At 40.9% G+C, this 24782-nt stretch overlaps 3 protein-coding genes across 3 annotated transcripts; 1 reads left to right on the top strand and 2 right to left on the bottom strand.

Annotated features, from left to right (window-relative positions):
- LOC106603812 (cyclin-dependent kinase-like 3) lies at positions 1-12179 on the bottom strand. Its single transcript, XM_045717331.1, has 14 exons — positions 12089-12179; positions 11444-11619; positions 11088-11274; positions 10730-10924; positions 10209-10387; positions 9879-9991; positions 8078-8217; positions 7821-7909; positions 7384-7528; positions 6591-6856; positions 6266-6344; positions 3688-3826; positions 229-309; positions 1-79 (listed from the first exon to the last, which is right to left on the bottom strand). Exons 3-13 carry the CDS (start codon positions 11253-11255, stop codon positions 245-247), a joined length of 1578 nt encoding a protein of 525 aa, XP_045573287.1. The 5' UTR covers positions 11256-11274; positions 11444-11619; positions 12089-12179; the 3' UTR covers positions 1-79; positions 229-244.
- A 56-nt stretch (positions 12180-12235) lies between these two features.
- ube2b (ubiquitin-conjugating enzyme E2B (RAD6 homolog)) lies at positions 12236-19324 on the top strand. Its single transcript, NM_001146361.1, has 6 exons — positions 12236-12390; positions 16172-16252; positions 16696-16721; positions 17328-17417; positions 17601-17689; positions 18233-19324. Exons 1-6 carry the CDS (start codon positions 12347-12349, stop codon positions 18359-18361), a joined length of 459 nt encoding a protein of 152 aa, NP_001139833.1. The 5' UTR covers positions 12236-12346; the 3' UTR covers positions 18362-19324.
- Positions 19325-20530: 1206 nt separating this feature from the next.
- On the bottom strand, positions 20531-21433 carry LOC106603813 (CDKN2AIP N-terminal-like protein). The gene is made up of 3 exons (XM_014197969.2): positions 21151-21433; positions 20913-21015; positions 20531-20710 (listed from the first exon to the last, which is right to left on the bottom strand). Exons 1-3 carry the CDS (start codon positions 21360-21362, stop codon positions 20702-20704), a joined length of 324 nt encoding a protein of 107 aa, XP_014053444.1. The 5' UTR covers positions 21363-21433; the 3' UTR covers positions 20531-20701.
- Between the last annotated feature and the right edge of the window lie 3349 nt (positions 21434-24782).

Below are 24782 nucleotides of genomic sequence, written 5' to 3'. Positions count from 1 at the left end.
GGGACATAAACCATCCAGTGCCAGGACCCAGTTAAGAATTCAGATCAACTCTTAATGGTAGTACTGTTCCCTCCAAAACCTGAAGAAAAAACATTACAATTAAGAAATAATTGTCCTGAAGAACCTTGACATAGTCCTTAACTGAGTAAGGCCTCCTAGAGAGTTAATAACAACAACAGTCTTGTCTGTCCCTATGCAACGCTTGACACATCTTTGTCAGAATCTTACCTACTTATTTCCGTGGTCAGTGAAATCGGATGACGGCTTCTTCTCTTCCTCTGCTCTTTGGCTCCTTCCTCGAGTGCTTTGCTGAATAAAACAATAATCATGTTTCTTTTGAACAGACATTAATCTACACTTTGAAAAACCATACTTAATCTGCACAGAGAAAACCATACTTTGGTTACACATAGGGTGAACGTTACACATTACATTTACATAGGAGAGTAAAACATTCTGTATCAAACAGCATGTTGTCATTTACATTTTAGTCATTTAGCAGACACTCTTATCCAGAGCGACTTACAGTAGCGAATGCATACATTTCATACATTTCCCCCCCCCCATACTGGTCCCTCGTGGGAATCGAACCCACAACCCTGGTGTTGCAAACACCATGCTCTACCAACTGAGCCACAGAGGATGAGTTCTCATCACGGATGAGTTCACTCAACAAGTTCTATCTGTACCACATTATTAGAATCAAACATGGTCTGCTTTAGATTATATTTCTCTGGTCTGATATATTCTTCAGTAAGCAGAACGGATTGTTTAGGCAGATATGGCCATTATCTAAGAATTACATCTAGAATAAATAGAATTCATTTGAATGTTATTTCCATCCCTCCATACATGCTACTCTTCTCTCTTTTGCTCTACCCCTGTGTGTGTGTGTGTGTGTGTGTGTGTGTGTGTGTGTGTGTGTGTGTGTGTGTGTGTGTGTGTGTGTGTGTGTGTGTGTGTGTGTGTGTGTGTGTGTGTGTGTGTGTGTGTGTGTGTCAGCACTGTCTGTTTTGCCCAGCTGGACCACTATCCATGACAAAAACATAACCTTTGCCCTCAATCACCACCGCCATGTCCCTCAAGTTCCCTCCTCACTGAGGCCCACACACACTACATCATCAAAGTTTGAATTAGCAGTTCAATTCAAAGAAAGAGCTCAGGAATATATATTTATCACATGCAATGTTGGTTATTATCCTAAATTAATTCTGCTCGACAGCAGAATAAAGGGCTGAGGACGTGGGAGTGGGAGGGCACAGTGAGAACTACTGATTAGTCTTCTGATTCAGCTATTTTTTACTATATCAATACAAAGGACAAACTATACTGAACAAAAATATAAACGCAACATGCAACAATTTCAAAGATTTGACTGAGTTACAGTTCATAGAAGGAAATCAGTCAATTTAAATAAATTCATTTGGCCCTATCTATAGATTTCACATGACTGGGCTGGGGCGCAGCCATGGGTGGGCCTGGGAGGGCATAGGCCCACCTACTTGGGAGCCATGTCCACCCACTGGGGAGCCAGGCCCAGCCAATCAGCATGAGTTTTCCCCCACAAAAGAGCTTTATTACAGACAGAAATACTCCTGAGCACACCGCCCCCCTTCCCCTCCTCAGACGATCCTGCAGGTGAAGAATCCAAATGTGTAGGTCCTGGGCTGGCGTGGTTACACGTGGTCTGCGGTTGTGAGGCAGGTTGGATGTATTGCCAAATTCTCTAAAATGACATTGGAGGCAGCTTATGGTAGATACATTCATTCTCTGGCAACTACTCTGGTGGACATTCCTGCAGTCAGCATGCCAATTGCACAGTCCCTCAAAACTTGAGACATCTGTGGCATTGTGTTGTGTGACAAAACGGCACATTTTAAAGTGTCCTTTTATTGTCCCCCAGCACAAGGTGCACCTGTGTAATGATCATGCTGTTTATTCAGCTTCTTGATATGCCACACCTGTCAGGTTTATGGATTATCTTGGCAAAGGAGAAATACTCAGTAACAAGGATGTAAACAAATTTGTGCACAACATTTGAGAGAAATAGGCTTTTGTGCGTATGGAACATTTCTGGGATCTTTTATTTCAGCTCATGAAAAATGGGACCAACCCTTGTTGTGTTTATATTTTTGTTCATTATATTTCCCTCTGTCCTATCTTTATGTTTCCTGCAATCCCATTTCTCTGTAAAAATGATAAACAGAGCTTATGTTTATGAAATATAATCTTCCTGATTAAGGAGCCCTGCTTTGTGTTTTCCTCAAGATGGGCATTGTTCCAAATTAGTTTGTAGAGATATAGCCACATCATGTGACAGAGTGAGATTCAGTATACCTGCGTCCGAAATGGCACTATATTCCCTATATAGTGCACTACTTTTGACCGGAGCCCTATGCATTACTTTTGACCTATGGGCCCAGGTCAAAATTAGTGCATTACAGAATAGGGTAACATTTGGGAAACAGCCTAGTAACATTACTTTGGCGCTAATCCTAGAGTAAAATTACTCCGGCCCTAATCCTAGAGTAACATTACTCCAGCCCTAATCCTAGAGTAACATTTCTCCAGCCCTAATCCTAGAGCAACATTACTCCGGCCCTAATCCTAGAGTAACATTATTCCGGCCACATGCTCTAATGTCCTGGAGCCACACTGAGCCGCGACATCCCATTAAGTATAAACTTGGCACATCAACATTTTCAACAATACTAAACGCCTTCAATAAATCAATGGATGTTTATCTCGGTCTTCATGTGATTCAATGATAAAAGTTATTTTAATTGATTAATACTACACAGCCCTGTAGTTTCATTCTCGTTCTGTGCTCATTGGGTCTTGGGCCAATTTCTTTTCGATTTCAATTAAGTCAGACAGATTAATTTTGGAAATGATGTCTCTTCAAGTCTAGTATCAGATTCAATTTTGGGAATTGACTTACCGTGGGAGCTGACTTCCAGTGGGAATTGACTTACCGTGGGAGCTGACTTCCAGTGGGAATTGATTTACCGTGGGAGCTGACTTCCAGTGGGAATTGATTTACCGTGGGAGCTGACTTCCAGTGGGAATTGACTTACCGTGGGAGCTGACTTCCAGTGGGAATTGATTTACCGTGGGAGCTGACTTCCAGTGGGAATTGACTTACCGTGGGAGCTGACTTCCAGTGGGAATTGATTTACCGTGGGAGCTGACTTCCAGTGGGAATTGATTTACCGTGGGAGCTGACTTCCAGTGGGAATTGATTTACCGTGGGAGCTGACTTCCAGTGGGAATTGATTTACCGTGGGAGCTGACTTCCAGTGGGAATTGACTTACCGTGGGAGCTGACTTCCAGTGGGAATTGATTTACCGTGGGAGCTGACTTCCAGTGGGAATTGATTTACCGTGGGAGCTGACTTACAGTGGGAATTGATTTACCGTGGGAGCTGACTTCCAGTGGGAATTGATTTACCGTGGGAGTTGACTTACAGTGGTAGTAAAGTAAAGTTGCCCCTAGACACTGATCTAAGGTCAATTTTGTGTTTTCCTAATACCTCTATCAGTTATGGTTAAGATTTGGTGAGAGGAAGATGATCCAAGATCTGAGAAAAACTACAACTTCTACCCAAATCTTTACAGGGGATCACATGATTTAGTAGAAAGACAAGTAAAATAGTAGAGTACTGAAACCATGACAACGTTGTTTACCATCTATAAACTTCAGCTCCATCTGGTGGCCGAACACAGGAAGTCCAGGGAAGCGCACATTTCTCATGTCTCTCACTGACTTCACTTTTTTTTTAGCCAGACTGGACATCTCAACCTGCAGGTTATCATGGCTGTCACTCTGCAATACAACCAAACACAACACAATCATAAAAATATACACAAACATAAACACACATGCAATACCTTCATGTTCTCATTAACAAGTCAAGTATACAGTCATGGCCAAAAGTTTTGAGAATGACACAAATATTAATTTCCACAAAGTTTTCTGCTTCAGTGTCTTTAGATATTTTTGTCAGATGTTACTATGGAATACTGATGTATAATTACAAGCATTTCATAAGTGTCAAAGGCTTTTATTGACAATTACATGACGTTGATGCAAAGAGTCAATATTTGCAGTGTTGACCCTTCTTTTTCAAGACCTCTGCAATCCGCCCTGGCATGCTGTCAATTAACTTCTGGGCCACATCCTGACTGATGGGAGCCCATTCTTGCATAATCAATGCTTGGAGTTTGTCAGAATTTGTGGGTTTTTGTTTGTCCAACCCGCCTCTTGAGGATTGACCACAAGTTCTCAATGGGATTAAGGTCTGGGGAGTTTCCTGGCCATGGACCCAGAATATCAATGTTTTGTTCCCCGAGCCACTTAGTTATCACTTTTGCCTTATAGCAAGGTGCTCCATCATGCTGGAAAAGGCATTGTTCGTCACCAAACTGTTCCTGGATGGTTGGGAGAAGTTGCTCTCGGAGGATGTGTTGGTACCATTCTTTATTCATGGCTGTGTTCTTAGGCAAAATTGTGAGTGAGCCCACTCCCTTGGATGGGAAGCAATCTCACACATGAATGGTCTCAGGATGCTGTTTACTGTTGGCATGACACAGGACTGATGGTAGCGCTCACCTTGTCTTTTCCGGACAAGCTTTTTTCCGGATGCCCCAAACAATCAGAAAGCGGATTCATCAGAGAAAATGACTTTACCCCAGTCCTCAGCAAGTCCAATCCCTGTACCTTTTGCAGAATATCAGCCTGTCCCTAATGTTTTTCCTGGAGAGAAGTGGCTTCTTTGCTACCCTTCTTGACACCAGGCCATCCTCCAAAAGTGTTCGCCTCACTGTGCGTGCAGCTGCACTCACACCTGCCTGCTGCCATTCCTTAGCAAGCTCTGTACTGGTGGTGCCCCGATCCCGCAGCTGAATCAACTTTAGGAGACGGTCCTGGAGCTTGCTGGACTGTCTTGGGCACCCTGAAGTCTTCTTCACAACAATTGAACCGCTCTCATTGAAGTTCTTGATGATCCGATAAATGGTGGATTTAGGTGCATCTTAATGGCAGCAATATCCTTGCCTGTGAAGCCCTTTTTGTGCAAAGCAATGATAACAGCACGTGTTTCCTTGCAGGTAACCATGGTTGACAGAGGAAGAACAATGATTCCAAGCACCACCCTTCTTTTGAAACTTCCAGTCTGTTATTCGAACTCAGTCAGCATGACAGAGTGATCTCCAGCCTTGTCCTCGTCAACACTCACACCTGTGTTAACGAGAGAATCACTGACATGATGTCAGCTGGTCCTTTGTGGCAGGGCTGAAATGCAGTGGAAATGTTTTTGGGGGATTTAGTTCATTTGCATGGCAAAGAGGTACTTTGCAATTAATTGCAATTCATCTGATCACTCTTCATAACATTCTGGAGTATATGCAAATTGCCATCACACAAACTGAGGCAGCAGACTTTGTGAAAATTAATATTTGTGTTATTCTCAAAACTTTTGGCCACGACTGTACATTGATTAAATATCTTTATATATATATATATATATATATATATATACTTTACTTGTTAATGAGAACATGAAGGTATTGCATGTGTGTCTGTTTGTTTGTGTATATATATATGTGTATATATGTGTATATATATATGTGTGTATGTGTGATCTATGTTAAATATTATCACATACTTATCAGTAATTTACATTAGGCTATTTGTCCGTAACTGTACTACGATAACTATCATAAACACTTGTCAGGGCAAAACAACAATATTTTTGTTAAAAAAATATATGTAGAGGTCTTAAGGTATTTTGAACAATAGAAGAACTAGACAGTTGTTTGCTACTATATTGTAAAAGCTTGCATTTTCATTGCGCCCAATTATTTTATATGGTAATCACAGCTGCATTCCATGTGGGTTAACATTGTCTTCCATGAGGTTTAACTTGATGACAGAAAGGGTGTAAACACATAAGACACTTTGTTCTGTTCTGAACATACCAGGCGAGATGTTAGGAAAACCACAACATTACTGTGGGGTGAGTCAGAGAGGCATTCCTTTGGGAGTGGAAACAATGACAAAGAGCTTGTCAGCCCCAATGACTGTTGCATGTACAGACACCAATGCACCCACCTGCTGTTACAGACATACTGTAGGCTTGGGCCAGATGTCAAGCATGTTATATAATAGAAGGTTTGGTATTTTATCTTTTTGTTTATTCACTTGCTTGTTTTCATGTGTCCGTGTTCCACTTTACATGCATTGCTCACACCTTTCCTTACTTACCTGAGACGGGGCATCAGTCAGCTGACTACTCCCCAATGCCAAGTCAGTAGGGCTCGGCCGTCTCTTTACCTTATCAGTGCTACAAACACAGACACAAGCATGAGCATCTTTGACTTGGTATACCCTACCAAAGCATGCTTTTCAAGAACTGCTAGGATGAAATGACAGAATGTCCAGAATAGATAAATACGTTTAAGAATATACACTTTGGAAGTCCTGGATCTAGTGAGTCTGATACAGCTACTCTGAAATCACTGGGTGGTATTCTGAACAACACTATACCAGATAAAGCGTCGTATATCTCTCTGATCTGAGAGCCACTGACCGGGACTTAGTGACTTCCATACAGCAGGGGACGGGGACGGCAGCGAAAAGATTGTTGCTGGCGTTGATGCGGGGCATGGTAAAGGCTATAGCCTTGTCCTGAGATTGAGGGGGGTCTGGGATGGAGGTAAAGGTAGAGGTGGAGGTAAAGGGCTGTCTGTCTGTCTGAGATGAGACAGGGCTGCAGGTCATCCTGATCTCTGACCTCCTGCCTGCCCTAGAATGCTTCTGCTCAGGCTCCTTCCCACGTCGGTCCCTCTCAGTGTCCTAAAACAAAAACAGTCCATGTGCAGTATGGCCGACTGGTATGGATCTTGTAAAACTATATTTCTACAACACCGTATATATGCTTTGACTTGTAGTTACTTTAATTCTACCTACATGTACATATTACCTCAATTACCTCGACTAACCTGTGCACCCACACATTGACTCTGTACCGTTACCCCATGTATATAGGCTCGCTACTGTTATTTACTGCTGCTCTTTAATTATTTGTTGTATTATTTTTTATTTGTTACTTATCTATTTTTTTACTTCACTCTTATTTTTCTTAAAACTGCATTGTTGGTTAAGGGCTTGTAAGTAAGCATTTCACCGTAAGATCTACACCTGTTGTATTCGGCTCATGTGACAAATACAATTTGATTTGATTTATTTACTTAGTTGCTCTGCCCACTTACTGCACATATAGATGGGTAAGAGCATGTGCTAAACGAACAGACCTGTAAAATGTAGAATATAGTGCTACCTTAGTGCTTTGGGCCCTGACTAAAGGTCCATGTAGTTTATACCTTCACTGGCTTTCTGTTACATGAGGATGAGGACAAGACTCCTGTTCCTTGGTCCTCTGGTGGCTCCCATGAGCTACTATGAATCCAGTGCATGCTGTTAACCTTGGCATCTTTCAGTATCAATGCCTGTATCTCTGGTATGAATCTGGAACAGGAAGTAGCAGTTATTCAGGTCAATGGCAGTTCATGACATTATTACAACTACTAAACAGTATCTCATAAACATTAGAACATTTCAAGGACAGTTCAAGGCTAGCAACACAAGGCAAAACAACGTGTGTGTGGACAGACTATGACACTATGACAATGTAGTATCACATCCCCATCTCGTACGTAAGCAGGTCAGAATGTAGGTCAAGAGTCTCCCTCCACTCGCTTACAAGCTAATTACTTCTCCAAGTACACTAGACATGCAAGGTTGACCGGACCCGACTCACCTTTCAGCGAACCCGTCTTTGGTGAAGTACCGATGAACGAGCAACATGGAGCACGCAGCCCTGTGAGATGGATCGATCTGTAGGCATGACTAAAACAAAGAAGACCTTTACTGTAAAAGTAAACAACCCATGTCACATTCTTAGGGCCAGGCTTTTTCCTGACCATGTGACCTGTCCTGGAAATCCTCCTTGAATTCTTCAAGACAAACTCCTGTCACACTCCCTACACATTCTTCACTAGCTCTCTGTAGACTTACATCCACTATTTCAGCCACTAAGAAGTGGAGTTTGTGGTACTTCCTCCTGGGGTCCCTGAGGAGCTGCACCTCAGGAAGGCTGGCCACAGCAAAGATGGGGTTCTGGAAGTACAGGTCTTGCTGATGGCGGGTCAAAGGCCCTATTAAGACAAAACACCTGTGTGTCAATGTACCATTACATAACAGATAATAGAAGGGGAGCCATCCTGAGGTCATCTCATTCCTCAAATCGTTGTACAGTACTTCAGTTATCTATGTAACCCAATTATGACCATCACACATTCAGTAGTAAAACGACACTATAACAAGCTAATTAGCTGTACAATCACATAGCTTCACTTCTGATTAGCATTGATAGACAGTACACGGCACTGGTTACATCCCCTGCACTCAGCGTGGTGGCAGCCATCACATCACCATGAAGTGTAATGAATCATTATTGTGACACACAGAGTGTTGTAAATAGCTCTTTCATTCTGCTGGGAGGATGAGTTCTGTCCACAGACCGCTGGTGGAGGAGAGGAGACACAGTATGTCGGCCTCTCCACGTCCCTCGCTTCCCGTCACTGTGGCTAATGGCTTCAATCTTCACTGACATTCTGACATTAGCTCCCTCCAGAGAGCCTCTCTTATCGGAGACAGAGAGATACACACTGGGGCGGATTAGAGAGTCAAATAGCCTGAGTATCCCATTCCACCAAAGAGAATTAATGAACCACAGATTGAACCTGCTAAAAGACTCTCTAATACAGAAGGGATCACTTTAATCTCTCTCTCACAGTATTAGGCATGTGTATCCCCAGCAAGTCAGTTATCCTAATGAAAACACCCAAGAAAAAAACAAAAAGAGCAGTGTTATCTCACTCCCCTCTATTTAGCTTGTGCTTATGTCCAGGGCCAAAATGCCAAAAGGATCATTGAGGTTTTTCTTGTACAGGCCTGGATAAAAGCCAAAATGCCACAGTTCTTTTTCAGCATTGGTTTATTTGTCACTGCTGGCCAAGGATTGAATAAAGTTTATTTATAGAGCGAAGCCAATTGTCCCTCTCTGCCCCCGTAGTAAGCAACAAATCGACATATGATGTAAATCTGTTAAGCGTTACGATAGGGCCAAATTCACTGCGGGGCTCTTAAAAGAGAAAAAATGATGATGTTCCAAATAGCACCCTATTATCTATTTGATTTATATTTATTTAATACAATGACGGCCTACCCTGGCCAAACCCTAACGACACTGGGCCAATTGGGCGCTGCCCTATGGGACTCCCAATCACGGCCAGTTGTGATACAGCCTGGAATCGAACTAGGGTCTATAGTGATACCTCTAGCACTGAGATGTAGTGCCTTAGACCGATGCGCCATTCAGGAGCACTACTTTTGAGCAGAGCCCTATAAGCCCTGGTCAAAAGTAGTGCACAATAAAGGGGAATAGGCCGCCATTTGGGATACAGAGTACACTGCCTTTTTGTCTCTTTGTGACCTACTTTTCAACAATGGTGAAATCCTAGCAGGCCTGTTTCCTTACTGATATCGGAAAAGCTTTAGGTTATCTGTGCTCCCTTCGGAGAATGGACAACAGTTTGATTAAGCCAGTGTAAATAGTTATTTTAATTACATCTACAATATTAGAGGCCTCAGATGTTATCAAGTCCATATTTCTACCATTGATGCCCACACACCCTTAGCCTGGTCCCAGATCTGTTTTAGTTATTGTTAAGCCAATGACAATGAGTGACTAGGAGTTGATGATAGCATAAACAGACTGTCACTCAGGCTAACATACCCATTGGGTTGTACTTACCCACTTTGCTGACTATTTTGTGCACCTGGTCCAGGTCAGAAGTCCCCGTCAGAAAAGCATTGCTTGTAGCCATCTCTATAATCAAGCAGCCAATGGCCCACACATCTACAGGTCTAGTAAAGAAGATTCAAAGAATCTATCATTCTAGAATGTCCTTCTAGCCAATCAGAAATGAGTATTCAACGACGCTGTGGTATAAACATGATATATCTGTACCAAAATGATGAGCAACCCTTAGAAGTTTTGACATTATAATTACTGTGGTCTTATTCCATAATACATTCAAGATTGAACACTGCCCTGAGATCTGTGGTTCTGCTTGATACCCACTTGCTATAAGTGTTGTCTGCCACTAAAAGTTCTGGGGCTCTGTACCACCTGGTGGCCACATAGTCTGTGAGAGGCTCCCCAGTCGGTGCCAAGGTTCTGGCAAACCCAAAGTCACAGAGCTTCACCACCCCAGAGTTAGAGACAAGCACATTCTCAGGTTTGACGTCTCTGTGAATGATCTGTTGAAAAAAGATGCATGTTTCAGGCCAGTGAAGAACTACTGTTTTACTGTCAACAAGTTTCTTTCTTTAAGATTGTTCAACGCCCTTCATAATAGCTAATTAAACTCGTAGTTTTAAACTTGTCAGTTGGCACATCATGTATTGTATATCTTCCTGTGCACTCACTAGGCAGAATCTATGAAATGAGAATAAATTATACCATTTAGCAGACACTTTTATCCAAAGCGACTTAATCATGTATGCATAGATTTTACGCACAGGTGGTCCCAGGAATAAAACCCACTATCCTGGCATTGCAAGCACTATGCTCTACCAACTGAGCTACAGAGGAATACTTGCATTGCTGGTGTGAAGGTAATCCATGGCTCGTAGAATTTGGAACATGTACTTTCTGAGGCGCTTGCTGTCCAAACCACGAGGATATTTCTCTAGGTCTTCCAGAACTGTGCGGTCAATGTACTCAAAGACAACATACAAGCGCTTCTTGAACCGGAATACCTCCAGCATGTTCACAAGGTTTTCATGGCGAAATTGCTGTGTAAAGACATATATGAACAGAATTAAAGTTGTAGTAGTATGCTGTTATCAGAGATGTGACATTAGTTGGACTGTAGCCAATGAGTGAATTGTACCCAATATGTGAGACAGTCACAGCAACACTGCTGCTTTATGTGGAACTGATCAATAAGTTCCTCACCCTCAGAAGTTTGATTTCTCTCATGATAACCTTTTTCATGGTTTTGTCCTCTTCCTTGTCATTGAACCTCTTGATGGCCACAATGTGTCCAATCTCCTTGTGTCGACACTTCATCACTGTACCATAGCTCCCCTCACCCACGACGCCAAGGTTCTCATACATATCCATCTTCCTTCAGTGGGCTGTCCTTGAGCACATATGGATAAATGTATTCATATTCATTTCAAAGCATAAACAGATATAAAGGCATACAAAATACATACAACATCTAGTGTAATACTTTCAAATGTACAGTGAAGACAGGGTCATATTGCCTACAACGTGATTACACAACAGAATGTGGTCAAAATACTTACTGCTAAGTAGATACAAAGACTACGTTCATGTATTTTTTCCCCCCTGGCTTTACTGCTCTCATAAATTACACAATTTCATGTTTGAAATAAACGATGCCTCAACCTGACAGACCACTTCATGTTTGAAAAACACACTTCAGGTTTTCTTCCCAGGATTATTCCACTCCAGAATTATTCTGTCACAAACAAAAAGGTGAGAAATTAGAATGTGGTCACCATAACAACAGGCAAAGTTGATAACAATTGAGAGGCGTTCTAGAACATTCCACATGGATACAGTGGACATCTCATACAGCTGAAAGACGTTGGATGAATAGTAGTATTATTAACCAAGTGAATAATTAGGTTTGAGCTGACATGTAAACTAGTCTTTACACCAATAAATGACCATAACCATGGACACATAGTCAACTTGATTTATGGTTTCTTTGCTACACATGACTTGATGAAATGTAAATAATGCATCAGAGACCACATCAGCATATGTATTCTTTGCACAGGTATCCATGTTGCAACTGGTCTAGTGACTGATGAAGTGATGAAGTTGGGATTAAACCATTATTCATTGAGGAAAGGGTTAGCTTGTTAAATAAAAACAAACAACCGTGTATGTGATGTATGATAGACGACACTTTGAATACTAACCAAGTATAGGTGTCGTGTAAATTGCATGTACTGTTCACATATTGGATGAAATCTGTTAATTTGATAACATTCACACTACTCATAGTGAAAGTGGCCTATTCCAAACGAATGTTCTTGCTTGTTTCCCCTATGGAAGTACATGACGTCACTGTAGTTGTTTTGGAGAGAAGAAAAGAGCACAGACAGAAGAATTACCCAAAATAATACCGGTTTCGACAGATTTTTATGACCAAAGTATAATTATTTACGTTTTGAATCATGTCTACTCCGGCTAGAAGACGACTTATGAGAGATTTCAAAAGGTAGTGCAACGTTTTGGCTCTGATGTTGTGTGTTGTATTTAGCGAGCTAACGCGTTAGCTAATTTGAGGCCTGCAGTACATGTACTGTACACTGTTGTTTGTAGGTAACGTTAGCTAATCAAAGAGCCAGTCATTAATTGAGTACTTTGTACTGACTGTCTGATACCTAACTAGTTGTAGTACTAGGTCAATAATGGTGCTTCAATTAGCCAGCTAGAATGAATGCTAGCACTACATTGACATACAGATGTTAGCTATCTAACCAGCTAACTTTTTTTTTTTTTTTAGCTAGGTACAGTAACGTTATCTAGCTAAATCGAACTAGTCAGTCACTATGCATTTAGCTAACGTTAGATAGTTAAGTTTAGTAAGGAAATTAAACAATTAGCCAAATACTTTTTAACTTACTAACGTGAGATAGCTACCAAATTTATTTGATTTGTATCGATTAAAAGGCTGTGCTAGCTGAGTTAAACAACAAGTAAACTAGCTAGGTTGCTAATCTCAGTGTACTGATGGCCGGACAGGTGTTACACAACCCTAACTTTTGATTGTTGCCTTGCTCTTGTATGCAGTATTTCCAGACCTATGTATTTAGGGACAACATTCAGCAACATTTTATCTAGGCAATACTATAAGTATTCAGTTATGTGAAAGGAGAAACTCCAAAAATTGGGATTAGGCATATATTTCAGAAGTAGGCCTCTATTCCTGAAGAGGACAAACGCACCTGGCCAGGGCTTCATGTAAAGCCCCGGCAGCTACCGTCTGTTTGATTCCAGATGGCATCTGCCTGGGCAAGCCAATTAGTTCCACTATAGCAGCTCAATGTCTGTCTCCAGAAGTCTGTAACACACCTGTCAATGGAAAAAGGTGATACTTAGGAACTCCATGGAGACTCTTGTAGATGTGCATATACAGTTTGAGACTCTTGTAGATGTGTAGATGTGCATATACAGTTTAAGTATACATTTAAACTCAGTTTTTCCTGACATTTAATCCTAGTAAAAATTCCCTGTCTTAGGTCAGTTAGGATCACCACTTTATTTTAAGAATGTGACATGTCAGAATAATAGTGTAGAGTGATTTTATTTCTTTCGTCACATTCCCAGTGGGTCAGAAGTTTACATACACTCAATTAGTATTTGGTAGCATTGCCTTTAAATTGTTTAACTTGGGTCAAACGTTCCGGATAGCCTTCCACAAGCTTCCCTCAATAAATTGGGTGAATTTTGGCCCATTTCCTCCTGACAGAGCTGGTGTAACTGAGTCAGGTTTGTAGGCCTTCTTGCTCGCACATACTTTTTCAGTTCTGCCCACAAATTTTCTATAGTGTTGAGGTCAGGGCTTTGTGATGGCCACTCCAATACCTTAACTTTGTTGTCCTTAAGCCATTTTGCCACAACTTGGGAAGTATGCTTGGGGTCATTGTCCATTTGGAAGACCCATTTACAACAAAGCTTTAACTTCCTGACTGATGTCTTGATGTTGCTTCAATATATCCACATTATTTTTCTACCTCATGAGGCCATCTATTTTGTGAAGTGCACCAGTCCCTCCTGCAGCAAAGCACCGCCACAACATGATGCTGCCACCCCCGTGCTTCACGGTTGGGATGGGGTTCTTCGGCTTCCAAGCCTCCCCCTTTTTCCTCCAAACATAACGATGGTCATTATGGCCAAACAGTTCTATTTTTGTTTCATCGGACCAAATGACATTTCTCCAAAAAGTACGATCTTTGTCCCCACGTGCAGTTGCAAACCGTAGTCTGGCTTTTTTATGGCAGTTTTGGAGCAGTGGCTTCTTCCTTGCTGAGCGGCCTTTCAGGTTATGTCGATATAGGACTTGTTTTACTGTGGATATAGATACTTTTGTACCTGTTTCCTCCAGCATCTTCACAAGGTCCTTTGCTGTGCTGGGATTGATTTGCACTTCTCGCACCAAAGTACGTTCATCTCTAGGAGACAGAACGCGTCTCCTTCCTGAGCGGTATGATGGTTGCGTGGACCCATGGTGTTTATACTGACGTACTATTGTTTGTACAGATGAACGTGGTACCTTCAGGCGTTTGGAAATTGCTCCCAAGGATGAACCAGACTTGTGGAAGTCTACAATCCTTTTTCTGTAGTCTTGGCTGATTTCTTTTGATTTTCCCATGATGTCAAGCAAAGAGGCACTGAGTTTGAAGGTAGGCCTTGAAATACATCCACAGGTACACCTCCAATTGACTCAAATGATGTCAATTAGCCTATCAGAAGCTTCTAAAGCCATGACATAATTTTTGGGAATTTTCCAAGCTGTTTAAAGGCACAGTCAACTTAGTGTATGTCAACTTCTGACCCACTGGAGTTGTGATACAGTGAATTATAAGTGAAATAATCTGTCTGTAAACAATTGTTGGAAAAATGACTTGTGTCATGCACAAAGTAGATGTCCTAACCGACTTGCCAAAACTATAGTTTGTTAACAAGACATTTTTGGAGTTGTTGAAAAACGAGTTTTAATGACTCCAACCTAAGTGTATGTAAACTTCTGATTTCAACTGTATAGTAACATAATCCTACCCTACTGTACCTGGCTGCCTCTGCCACCAATTGGCCTTGGAGCGTGGAGCGTTCCTTGATAAGCATTGTGTGTTTGATCAATGGTTTGAATTAAATCTCACAGAACACATACTGGTAGAACTACATTGTTCATAAGATATTTATTTGTTATTTGTAGTCTACATCACAAGACAAGTATCTGACAACATCAAGATTTCCTTGCAGGGAACAACAACATTACAAGTACTACCCTAATAAAGCATAATTAAAATGTGACTCACAATTGATAGCAGCACTGTGCAGTAGCCTTTCATTTTACAGTGGGTAGGGAGCTAACAGTAAATGGGGTTAATTCTGGTGGTATTTTCTGTAGAGACTTGTAGATGGGTCTGAAAAATACAGTCTACCTTGTGCATGAACGAAAGCTGTTAAAGTGAGCTTTTTTTGTGGTGAGTTTTTGGAATGATACTGCTGGATTTAGTGACAAAATATACTAGACAAAGTTGATATTTTTGTCTGTAAAATGAATTATGTGAATAATGGCAGTGGAAACACCTTTTATGGGCCAATATTGATATAATAACCATTATATCGAAGTATGCGATATGTTGTGTGATCCTCTCACTATGAAAGCATTCAGTTTATTAGGCTACAGATGAAATAAGTTAGGAACTTCACAGGATGGTGAAAGTGCAAGGTGATGAGCTTGATGAGCCTTTCCAATAAATATTGAGGGTCTTATTCTGGTGACATGTTTGATGCTTGGCTGCCGTTTGACAAAAGAAATGGAATTATTTTGTCCATAATAATCTCATGTAGGTGGCCTACCTGCACTGTATCTTTGAGCTGTTGGCTAGAGCATACGTGCCAAGACCAAATTCACTATAACGCTAAAATCTTTTGTGACAAAACATCGGTAGTGTTGAAAATACATGGGAATTTAAACGCAAGTTATTTTTATGTGCACTATGCTATCACGCACAGCCTTTTATCTGCAACAAGTCAATTTGATGGAAACATCATTGGTGGGAAAATGTGCAGATTTTAGAATATTTGCATTAAAATCTGTCACCAATCCGATGGAAACCTAGCAATGGCATTTCAGTTGAATTATTTTCTTGTTCACATAACTTTTGTACTCATGGTAGAAGGCACATAGATATCTTCTTGTTTCTAAAAACAGTCATCTGGGTTTTAAGTTTAATTCTATTGTTTCCTCTCCGTTTCTCTTTCCTCAGACTTCAAGAAGACCCACCAACTGGTGTGAGTGGTGCTCCATCAGAGAATAACATCATGCTTTGGAACGCGGTTATTTTTGGGTGAGTGTTCTAAAGCCACCCTTCTCATTTTGCCAGTGTGATCATCCTGGCATGGCACCAGGACCATACGGATTACGTGGATATGGGCAAGTTGAGCTGTGGTTTAGTCAGAGAGGGAGGGGGGTGTGTGTGTGTTGGCTGGGGGTTAGGTTAGATGGTGACATGTAGTTGTTGAACTGTGGAAGGCCAGTGTGCCATATATAAAGTTAATTAGAAATGAGAGCATTTGTATCAATCCCAGTAATGTATTGCATTGTCATGCTCATGAATTAACCTTCTATTGTAATGTGCTATTAATAGTCCGTATCAAGATTGTAATTGTTACAATGTGGGAGTGTATAAGGAGTGGTATTGTGGCAATATGTTTGTTTTGGTAGTCAGGGTCTAATCGCTGATATGAGTTTGTTACAGTGCAAGTAATTGTTCCTCCCTTTTATTCGCAGGCCTGTGGGTACACCATTTGAGGATGGTAAGTAAAAATGTTTTACTAAATCAATTAACTAAACTTAGCTTATCATAACATTACTTTAACTCATGAACTGGTTGCAATCGTCCTAACCAAGAGCAAAGTCAGTCTTTGTATTCTTTTGGGGTCCCGAGTGGCGCAGCGGTCTAATGCACTGCATCTCAGTGCAAGTGGTGTCTCTACAGTCCCTGGTTCGAATCCAGGCTGTATCACATCCGGCCGTGATTGGGAGTCCCATAGGGCGGCGCACAGGTTTGGCCGAGATAGGCCATCATTGTAAATAAGAATTTGTTGTTAACTCACTTGCCCAGTTAAAGGTTAAAAAAAAAATGCATTCTAAAGTGTGATATATTTTAACAGGTTCATGACTCTGCTGCCTTTTGAGTTATGCATATATACTGGGTGAGCCTTCATATTCAGGCTTATATTAGCCATGTCACAGACTATTACCTGTGGGGTGGACAATAAAACTATTTGCCTCCATAAAGGGTATGGAGTGGACAAGACATTTATTTTGCCTCGATAAAGGCTGACCCTGTAAAACAATATTTCATTGTACCTATCCGGTGTATGTGACAAAAACTATTTTTTTTGTACTTGTCTCCGCAGGAACTTTTAAGCTTGTGATAGAATTTTCAGAAGAGTACCCTAACAAGCCACCCACGGTTCGATTTATCTCCAAAATGTTTCACCCAAATGGTAAGAAAGAGTCCTTATGGACACATTCAAGATGTCCTAAATACTTTAGCCATGTTCTTGATGGGATAGTGAACACATTATGAACTTTTCAGCATTTCGCTTTTTAATGAGAGTAAGCTATTCTGTTTCGTGATTGTGTATAAATGTTTCTTAGAAATTAAAACAATCATTTTGATCTTGTAGTTTATGCAGATGGCAGTATATGTTTAGACATCCTTCAGAATCGTTGGAGCCCCACATATGATGTGTCGTCCATTCTGACGTCTATCCAGGTTGGTTTGTAATCCTTCTCTTCTCTATCAGTCTGACATCATAATAGATTACTGTGTGTTTCTATATTTTACAAATGTAACAGTTTCTTTATGTAGTGTACTTCATTGTTGTTTTGCAGTATGTTCTGTGGGGAAAACAATTCACTGCAGAGTAGATATCTGATCATAGCAGCAACCTTTGGGTCACACCTTATTTGGATAGTCCATCTGTAGATGGTCATACTATCTGTTGATAAGAAAACTGCTTGCTACGTTTACGGTTAAAATAAGGGTTAGTAGATGGTCCATCTGTAAATGCTCTACAGACTATATACATAGTGTTCCCTACCTTTTGTTGTGGTATTTCTGATCCTGGATATACATAAGACTGACTCAGCTACCTCACTCAAGGTGTAGGGTTCAAGAATGGTGTAGGGTCCAAGAACCCCACACTTTCATACTGGTGTAGGGGTCCAAGACCCACACACTTTTTATAATGGTGTAGGTTACGAGAACCACAGTTTCATACCTGTACATTCAATCACTTTTTTTGTGTGTTGACAGTCGCTGTTGGATGAGCCAAATCCTAACAGTCCAGCAAACAGCCAGGCTGCACAGCTTTATCAAGAAAACAAGCGGGAGTATGAGAAGAGAGTTTCTGCCATCGTGGAGCAGAGCTGGGTGGACTCCTAACGCATCTTCCCCCCGGCTTCTCATCACTCGTATCAAATACTTACATCTTTCATTTAGCTCCTCTAAGAAAAGAAGTCAACATCAGAAGAACTAAAGTGCCACCAGAAAATAATAAAAAATCAGTAGGGACTTTTAGTTGCTTGCCAATACAACTGAGGAAAACCTCTGATACTTGTTTTTTTATTTTTTATTGCATGATGTGAAATAAGTTATTGCAAGCATAATTTGTAATATATATTTTGTTGGATTGATGCTGTTACTGTTTAGTTTCTACATACTTATTTTTTAACATCGCTTGGTTTGAACAGAACTGACTGTTGTCAAATTGGTAGAAAACCATGAAACATTATTTGTTGAGTGAATGGCTTCCTCAAATTCTGCAGTGTTTGTCATGTAGCATTAATTTGAAACCAATTGTCCAGCTATAAAGCCCCATCCTGGTAGTAGTTTCAAATGACCTCCCTGAATAAAAGGAGTCAGTACTATTTATCACGATAACTATGGCATTCTGCATGTCGACAATAATAACAAAAAAACTGGTCGCCAACCTTTTTTAAAAGATGGCTGATATGATCTGTACGAGTTCAAGTACAGTGGCACTTGTAAGAGGACATTTGGAGTTTGGCTCATCTAGGAACATGGACAGATAGTGGAAACCAGACACATCAGGACTACAGAATAAGGGCTGATTGCAACACAAATCCATGCGTCTGCTTTTTCCCCAAGCCTGGAAATGTTTATTTTTCACGCTTGCATTTCTCTCTTCACTTTATCTCGTACCCAATGAAAGGTAGCTTGCTTGAAATGCTTTTTTTTTGTTTGTGACAGACAGTATGGGTCATATTGTAGCTAGTGGTTTATTTCACCTTAGGAGAAGGGATGTGTTATACATTTGTGAATGTACTCTAAAAACAATGTATACTTATATGCTGTATAAACATAAAACACATTTTTGAGATTTTGATTTCAGCTCATTTCTTTTACTTAAGTGGAGAGTGCAGCTGTGGCATTGTGTGTCTACGATGGTATTATGTGCAGGGATATTCAACTCTTACACTACCAGGTCCAGAACCTGCTGGTTTTCTATTCTACCTGATAATTAATTGCACCCACCTGGTGTCCCAGGTCTAAATCAGTCTCTGATTAGAGGGGAACAATGAAAAAAAGGAGTTGAACTGGTTTAGCGGTCCAGAGTTGATGGGACTAGGGTAAATAATCCTCATCACTGCATCCTCAATGGGGAGTAGCAGGCCACCAGGAACCTCCCAAGTCCAGCATTCTCACAAGAGCCAAATACATACCAGCTAGTAGACCGGGGATCTGTGGGAATGGGCAACCAGAGGTTGGTTGCCTGTCTGGCAGTTAGGGGGCAGTGTTCCCCTTAATGCCCAATGGGCAAGCACCAGGGCCTGATGTATGGGATGAATTCATTACAAAAACTGTTTAAGGACCAAAGGAGCAAAACAAGCTTCTATTGGACATATTCAAGTAGGTCCTTCCATTACGCCGATTCTATTGCAAAACATTTTGCAACATAAACCATTTACTCCTGACGGAAAACAATTTTGACTCACTGTAGGACAAATTCAGGTAGGTCCCTCCCAGTTTCGTTCCGTATGTTCGGTTTGGTTCTTAAATGGTTTCTGTAATTAATTGAATACACCCCTGGAGTGTATTCATTTTGTCGGTTCTGTTGTAAAACGTTTCTCATACGGAACGGGGACAGAACTACCTGATATTGCCCAATAGAAACTCTTGTTGCAAAAAGATTTTCAGTGTCCTACAATTTGGACTAATAACTAGCACAAACTGTAGAAAGCACATTGGCACAGAAGATCTGAGGTTTATCCCCTCTGGTTCAATGCGTTTTGAGGAGGAGGCAAGGGGAGGAATCAAGGAAGTACAATGAGGTTCACCCTGGGGTAATTTGGGACAACTGAGAATATGTGAAGACCAAATGGAAAGCCCTTTTCTGGACACCTTTAAAAAAATGTTATTTGAATTGGAGGTGCACAGCTGCAGACTCAGATTGATTGAACATATAAAAAGCGTAACTCATCACACGGCATATTCCTGGCCTTACCATGCTTTGTTCTTGCAACATTTTCCCCACCACCCATTTTATTCTCATAATGGGCCTTGTGTTTATTAGATACTGAATCAGGCAAGTCAGCTAAAATTATTTTTATGTATAAAATGTTTAGCTTGTGTTACATTTGTTGTAATACACGATAAAAAAAAAAACATTAAGAAGCTTGCATGTTATTAAAATAACATTTTAAAACCATATGCATCTGAGTAAAGTAAGGTAATCCATCCATAACGGAGCAGGTCATCCAATCATCGTTTCTGAAGGAGAGGGAGACAAAATGATTATGGTTGTGTGTCCTTACACTGTTACCTTGCCTCCTTTGGTCTGTTTTGGAAGGCATAGCTAGAGACTAGACACTGGCCTAATTGCTTTCACCTGTCTATCTTTTCTAGATGTGTGTTCATGAAAGGCGGCAAGGCAGAAAGAGGAAGCATTATTTTGGTATGAAATATAACCAACCTGATTTTTCATGATCTCATCTCTGGTTTTGAAAACAGGGGCATCCTCCACAACAATTCCTTCAGCCATTTCATTCACTTTCTCCAAGAGGTCTGGACTGTATCTGAGAGAACACACAGGAACAGCAGTGAGTCAGCTACCTATATTGCATGCCATACATTTGGTATATTATGTTAATTTTAGCTAAATAGCAAATCAAGAAGTCAATGCACGCGATGTGTATTTATTGTTAACTCACCGACAGCCAAGAAACACGTTGTTGGCCCATACCATGGACAAAGCAAGCAGCTTATCAATGTGTGGGTCTTCAAAGTCGTTTATATTTCTGAATAGGAATGCCCTCCTGGCCTTCCAATGTTTTTCACTTTCTGAGATACCACGATATGTGTCTACAAGCTCGGACAAATGCCTGTTTTGTTCAATGAATTCCTCGATATCACCCTCGGCCATTTCGACAAGTACACAAGGCTTCCAAACACAAAAATGCTTGTACGCAGAAGCGGAATGGAACGCAGGAAGCTCTTCCTTCTTCTATGGTATTCAAGCGGTCTGCCATCTAGTGGATGGGGTGAAAACTGATAAACCTTTACTCAAAATAATAGGGAGAAGGGAAAGGTGAAAAAATATACTTCTAACTTTCTAAAGTAAACCAAAACTGTACTCCTTCAGTCGGATTAAAAGGTATATTCAGATCCCTACACAGGCTCAGGAACCTGGAAGGGGTGGCCTCTTCATTCAGTATTCCCTGTAACAATTTCGCCTGTCCTGGAGATCCAGAAATCTTTTTGCTGCCTTCATAATGATGTCTAGCTTCTTATATTTTTTTTATCAGTTTGAGTAGTTCAATGTATTACTTGCACAATGAATGCTACAAAGTCCACCTTCTTCACTGTTAAGCCGAAACCATGTCAAAACTTGCGTGCGAGAGTAAAACGCGTCAATTTACTGCGTAGTGTATGCCAACTTAATTGTCATGAGAATCCATAATAAACAGTTGTATTTGTTATGTTCGCTATGTAGCCCTTGTATATTTTTGTTGTGTGCTCCATTAGACTCACCTTATCTGTCATATGGGAGCCACTGTACCTGCATGGCTGCATTAAACAGTTACGTTTAAAGGCTCCCGAGTGGCACTGCATCTCAGTGAATGATGCGTCACTGCAGGCCCTGGTTCCAATGCAGGCTGCATCACATCTGGCAGTGATTGGGAGTCCCATAGGGCGGCGCACAATTGGCTCAACGTCGTCCGTGTTTGGCCGGGGTAGGCTGTCATTGTAAATAGGAATTTGTTCTTAACTGACTTGCCTAGGTAAATAATAAAATGTTAGCTCATGAAGGTGAGGAGAGTTGTAGATACAGCGCATTTGGGAAGTATTCAGACTCCTTCCCTTTATCCACATTTTGTTACGTTCAAGCCTTATTCTAAAATTGATTAAATAGTTGTTTCCCCTCATCAATCTACACACAATAACCCATAATGACAAAGCAAAAACATGTTTTAAGAAATGTTTGCAAATGTCTACAAAATAAAATACAGAAATACTTTATTTACATAAGTATTCAGACCCTTTGCTATGAGACACAAAATTGTGCTCAGGTGCATCCTGTTTCCATTGATCACCCTTGATGTTTCTACAACTTGATTGGAGTCCACCTGTGGTAAATTAAATTGATAGGACATGATTTGGAAAGGCACACACCTGTCTATATAAGGTCCCACAATTGACAGTGCATGTCAGAGCAAAAACCAAGCCATTAGGTCGAAGGAATTGTCCGTAGAGCTCTGAGGCAGGATTGTGTCAAGGCACAGATCTGGGGAAGGTTACCAAAACATTTCTGCAGAATTGAAGGTCCCCAAGAACACAGTGGCCTCCATCATTCTTAAATGAAAGAAGTTTGCAACCAACAAGACTCTTCCTATAGCTGGCCGCCCAGTCAAAGGGAGCAATCAGGGAGAAGGGCCTAGGTCAGGGAAGTGACCAAAAACCCAATGGTCACTCTGACAGAGCACCAGGGTTCCTCTGTGGAGATGGGAGAATCTTCCAGAAGTACAACCATCTCTGCAGCATTCCACCAATCAGGCCTTTATGGTAGAGTGGCCAGACGGAAGCCACTCTTCAGTAAAAGGCACTTGACAGCCCCCTTGGAGTTTGCCAAAAGGAACCTAAAGACTCTGACTATGAGAAATTTGATTCTCTGGTCTGATGAAACAAAGATTGAACTCTTTGGCCTGAATGCCAGGCGTCATGTCTGGAGTTAAGCTGGCACCATCCCTACGGTGAAGCACGGTGTGGGGATGCTGTGGGGATGTTTTTCAGCAGCAGGGGCTGGGAGACTAGTCAGGATTGAGGGAAAGATGATCAGAGCAAAGAACAGAGAGATTCTTGATAAAAACCTGCTCCAGAACGCTTAGGACCTCAGACTGGGACGAAGGTTCACCTTCCAACAGGACAATGACCCTAAGCACACAGCCAAGACAACGCAGGAGTGGCTTCAGGACAAATCTGGACAAATCTGGCTGGGCCACTCTCCTTGAGTGGCCCAGCCAGAGCCCAGACTTGAACCCGATTAAACATCTCTGGAGAGACCTGAAAATAGCTGTGCAGCAACGCTCCTCATCCAACCTGACAGAGCTTGAGAGTATCTGCAGCGAAGAATGGAAGAAACCCCCCAAAAACAGGTGTGCCTAGCTTGTAGCGTCATACCAAAGAAGACTCGAGGCTGTATACGCTGCCAGAGGTGCTTCAACAATGTACTGAGTAAAGGGTCTGAGTACTTATGTAAATGTGATATTTCAGTTATTGACATTTTTTTGCTATTAAAAATAAATCTGTTTGTGTGTAGATTGGGGTATTGTGTGTAGATTGATGTTTTTAATTGATTTTTTTTTAAATTCATTTTAGAATAAGGCTGTAACGTAACAAAATGTGGAAAAAGTCAAGGGGTCTGAATACTTTCTGAATGCACTGTACACCCGAGCAGTTTATAAAGAATTTAGTTTGTCTCATTCTTTCTACGTAACAGAATTCCCTCTTGATATCGGAGTCCTTTAGTTTTCCAGCCTAGCTTGCCCTAGGCTATATGCGATCGAAATCAACACAGGTAGGCTGCATTTTTGTAAATTTTTTTTAAATGTTTTATTTATTTAACCTTTATTTGACTAGGCAAGTCAGTTAAGAACAAATTCTTATTTACAATGATGGCCTACCAAAAGGCAAAAGGCCTCCTGCGGGGACGAGGGCTGGAATTAAAAATACAAAATAAAAATATAGGACAAAACACATAAAGAGAGACCTAAGAAAACAACAGCATGGCAGAAACACATGACAACACAGCATGATAGCAACGCAACATGACAACAACATGGTAGCAACACAACATGGCAGAAGCACAACATGGTAGCAGCACAAAACATGGTACAAAATGTTTTGTAAAAAAAATATATAGCCTATTTGACTGAAACCTTAGCTTACTGCCCAATGCATTTTAAACTACATCTTTTGCTAGTCAACTAAGCATAGCATATTCATTTCTCAAATTACTTTGCTACAAATGACCTACGCATGTTCCACATCTGTAAGGAGTGATGGCTAGATCAGCGATGGCTAGAAGGTCGGTGACTTCGACCGCCCGAACAAGGAGAGGGACCAACTTCGGCGGAAGTCGTGACAACCACAATGCTTATTTTATTATGTTTTTTGTAGCTTTTGATATTTTTTATTTTATTATACAAAATTATGATTTTTTTTGTGTATAAAGTATTTGGCAACAAGAATTTTTAAAAATCACAATAATTTCAATGGTCTTGTTATCATTGCAACAGTAACATATTATATCCTTCATGTCAAAAACATGGGTAGTGTTCAAAAA

Source organism: Salmo salar, chromosome ssa04, assembly GCF_905237065.1.
Source record: "Salmo salar chromosome ssa04, Ssal_v3.1, whole genome shotgun sequence".
Taxonomy (NCBI): Eukaryota; Metazoa; Chordata; class Actinopteri; order Salmoniformes; family Salmonidae; genus Salmo; species Salmo salar.
This window is presented reverse-complemented; position numbering and strand designations above follow the sequence as displayed.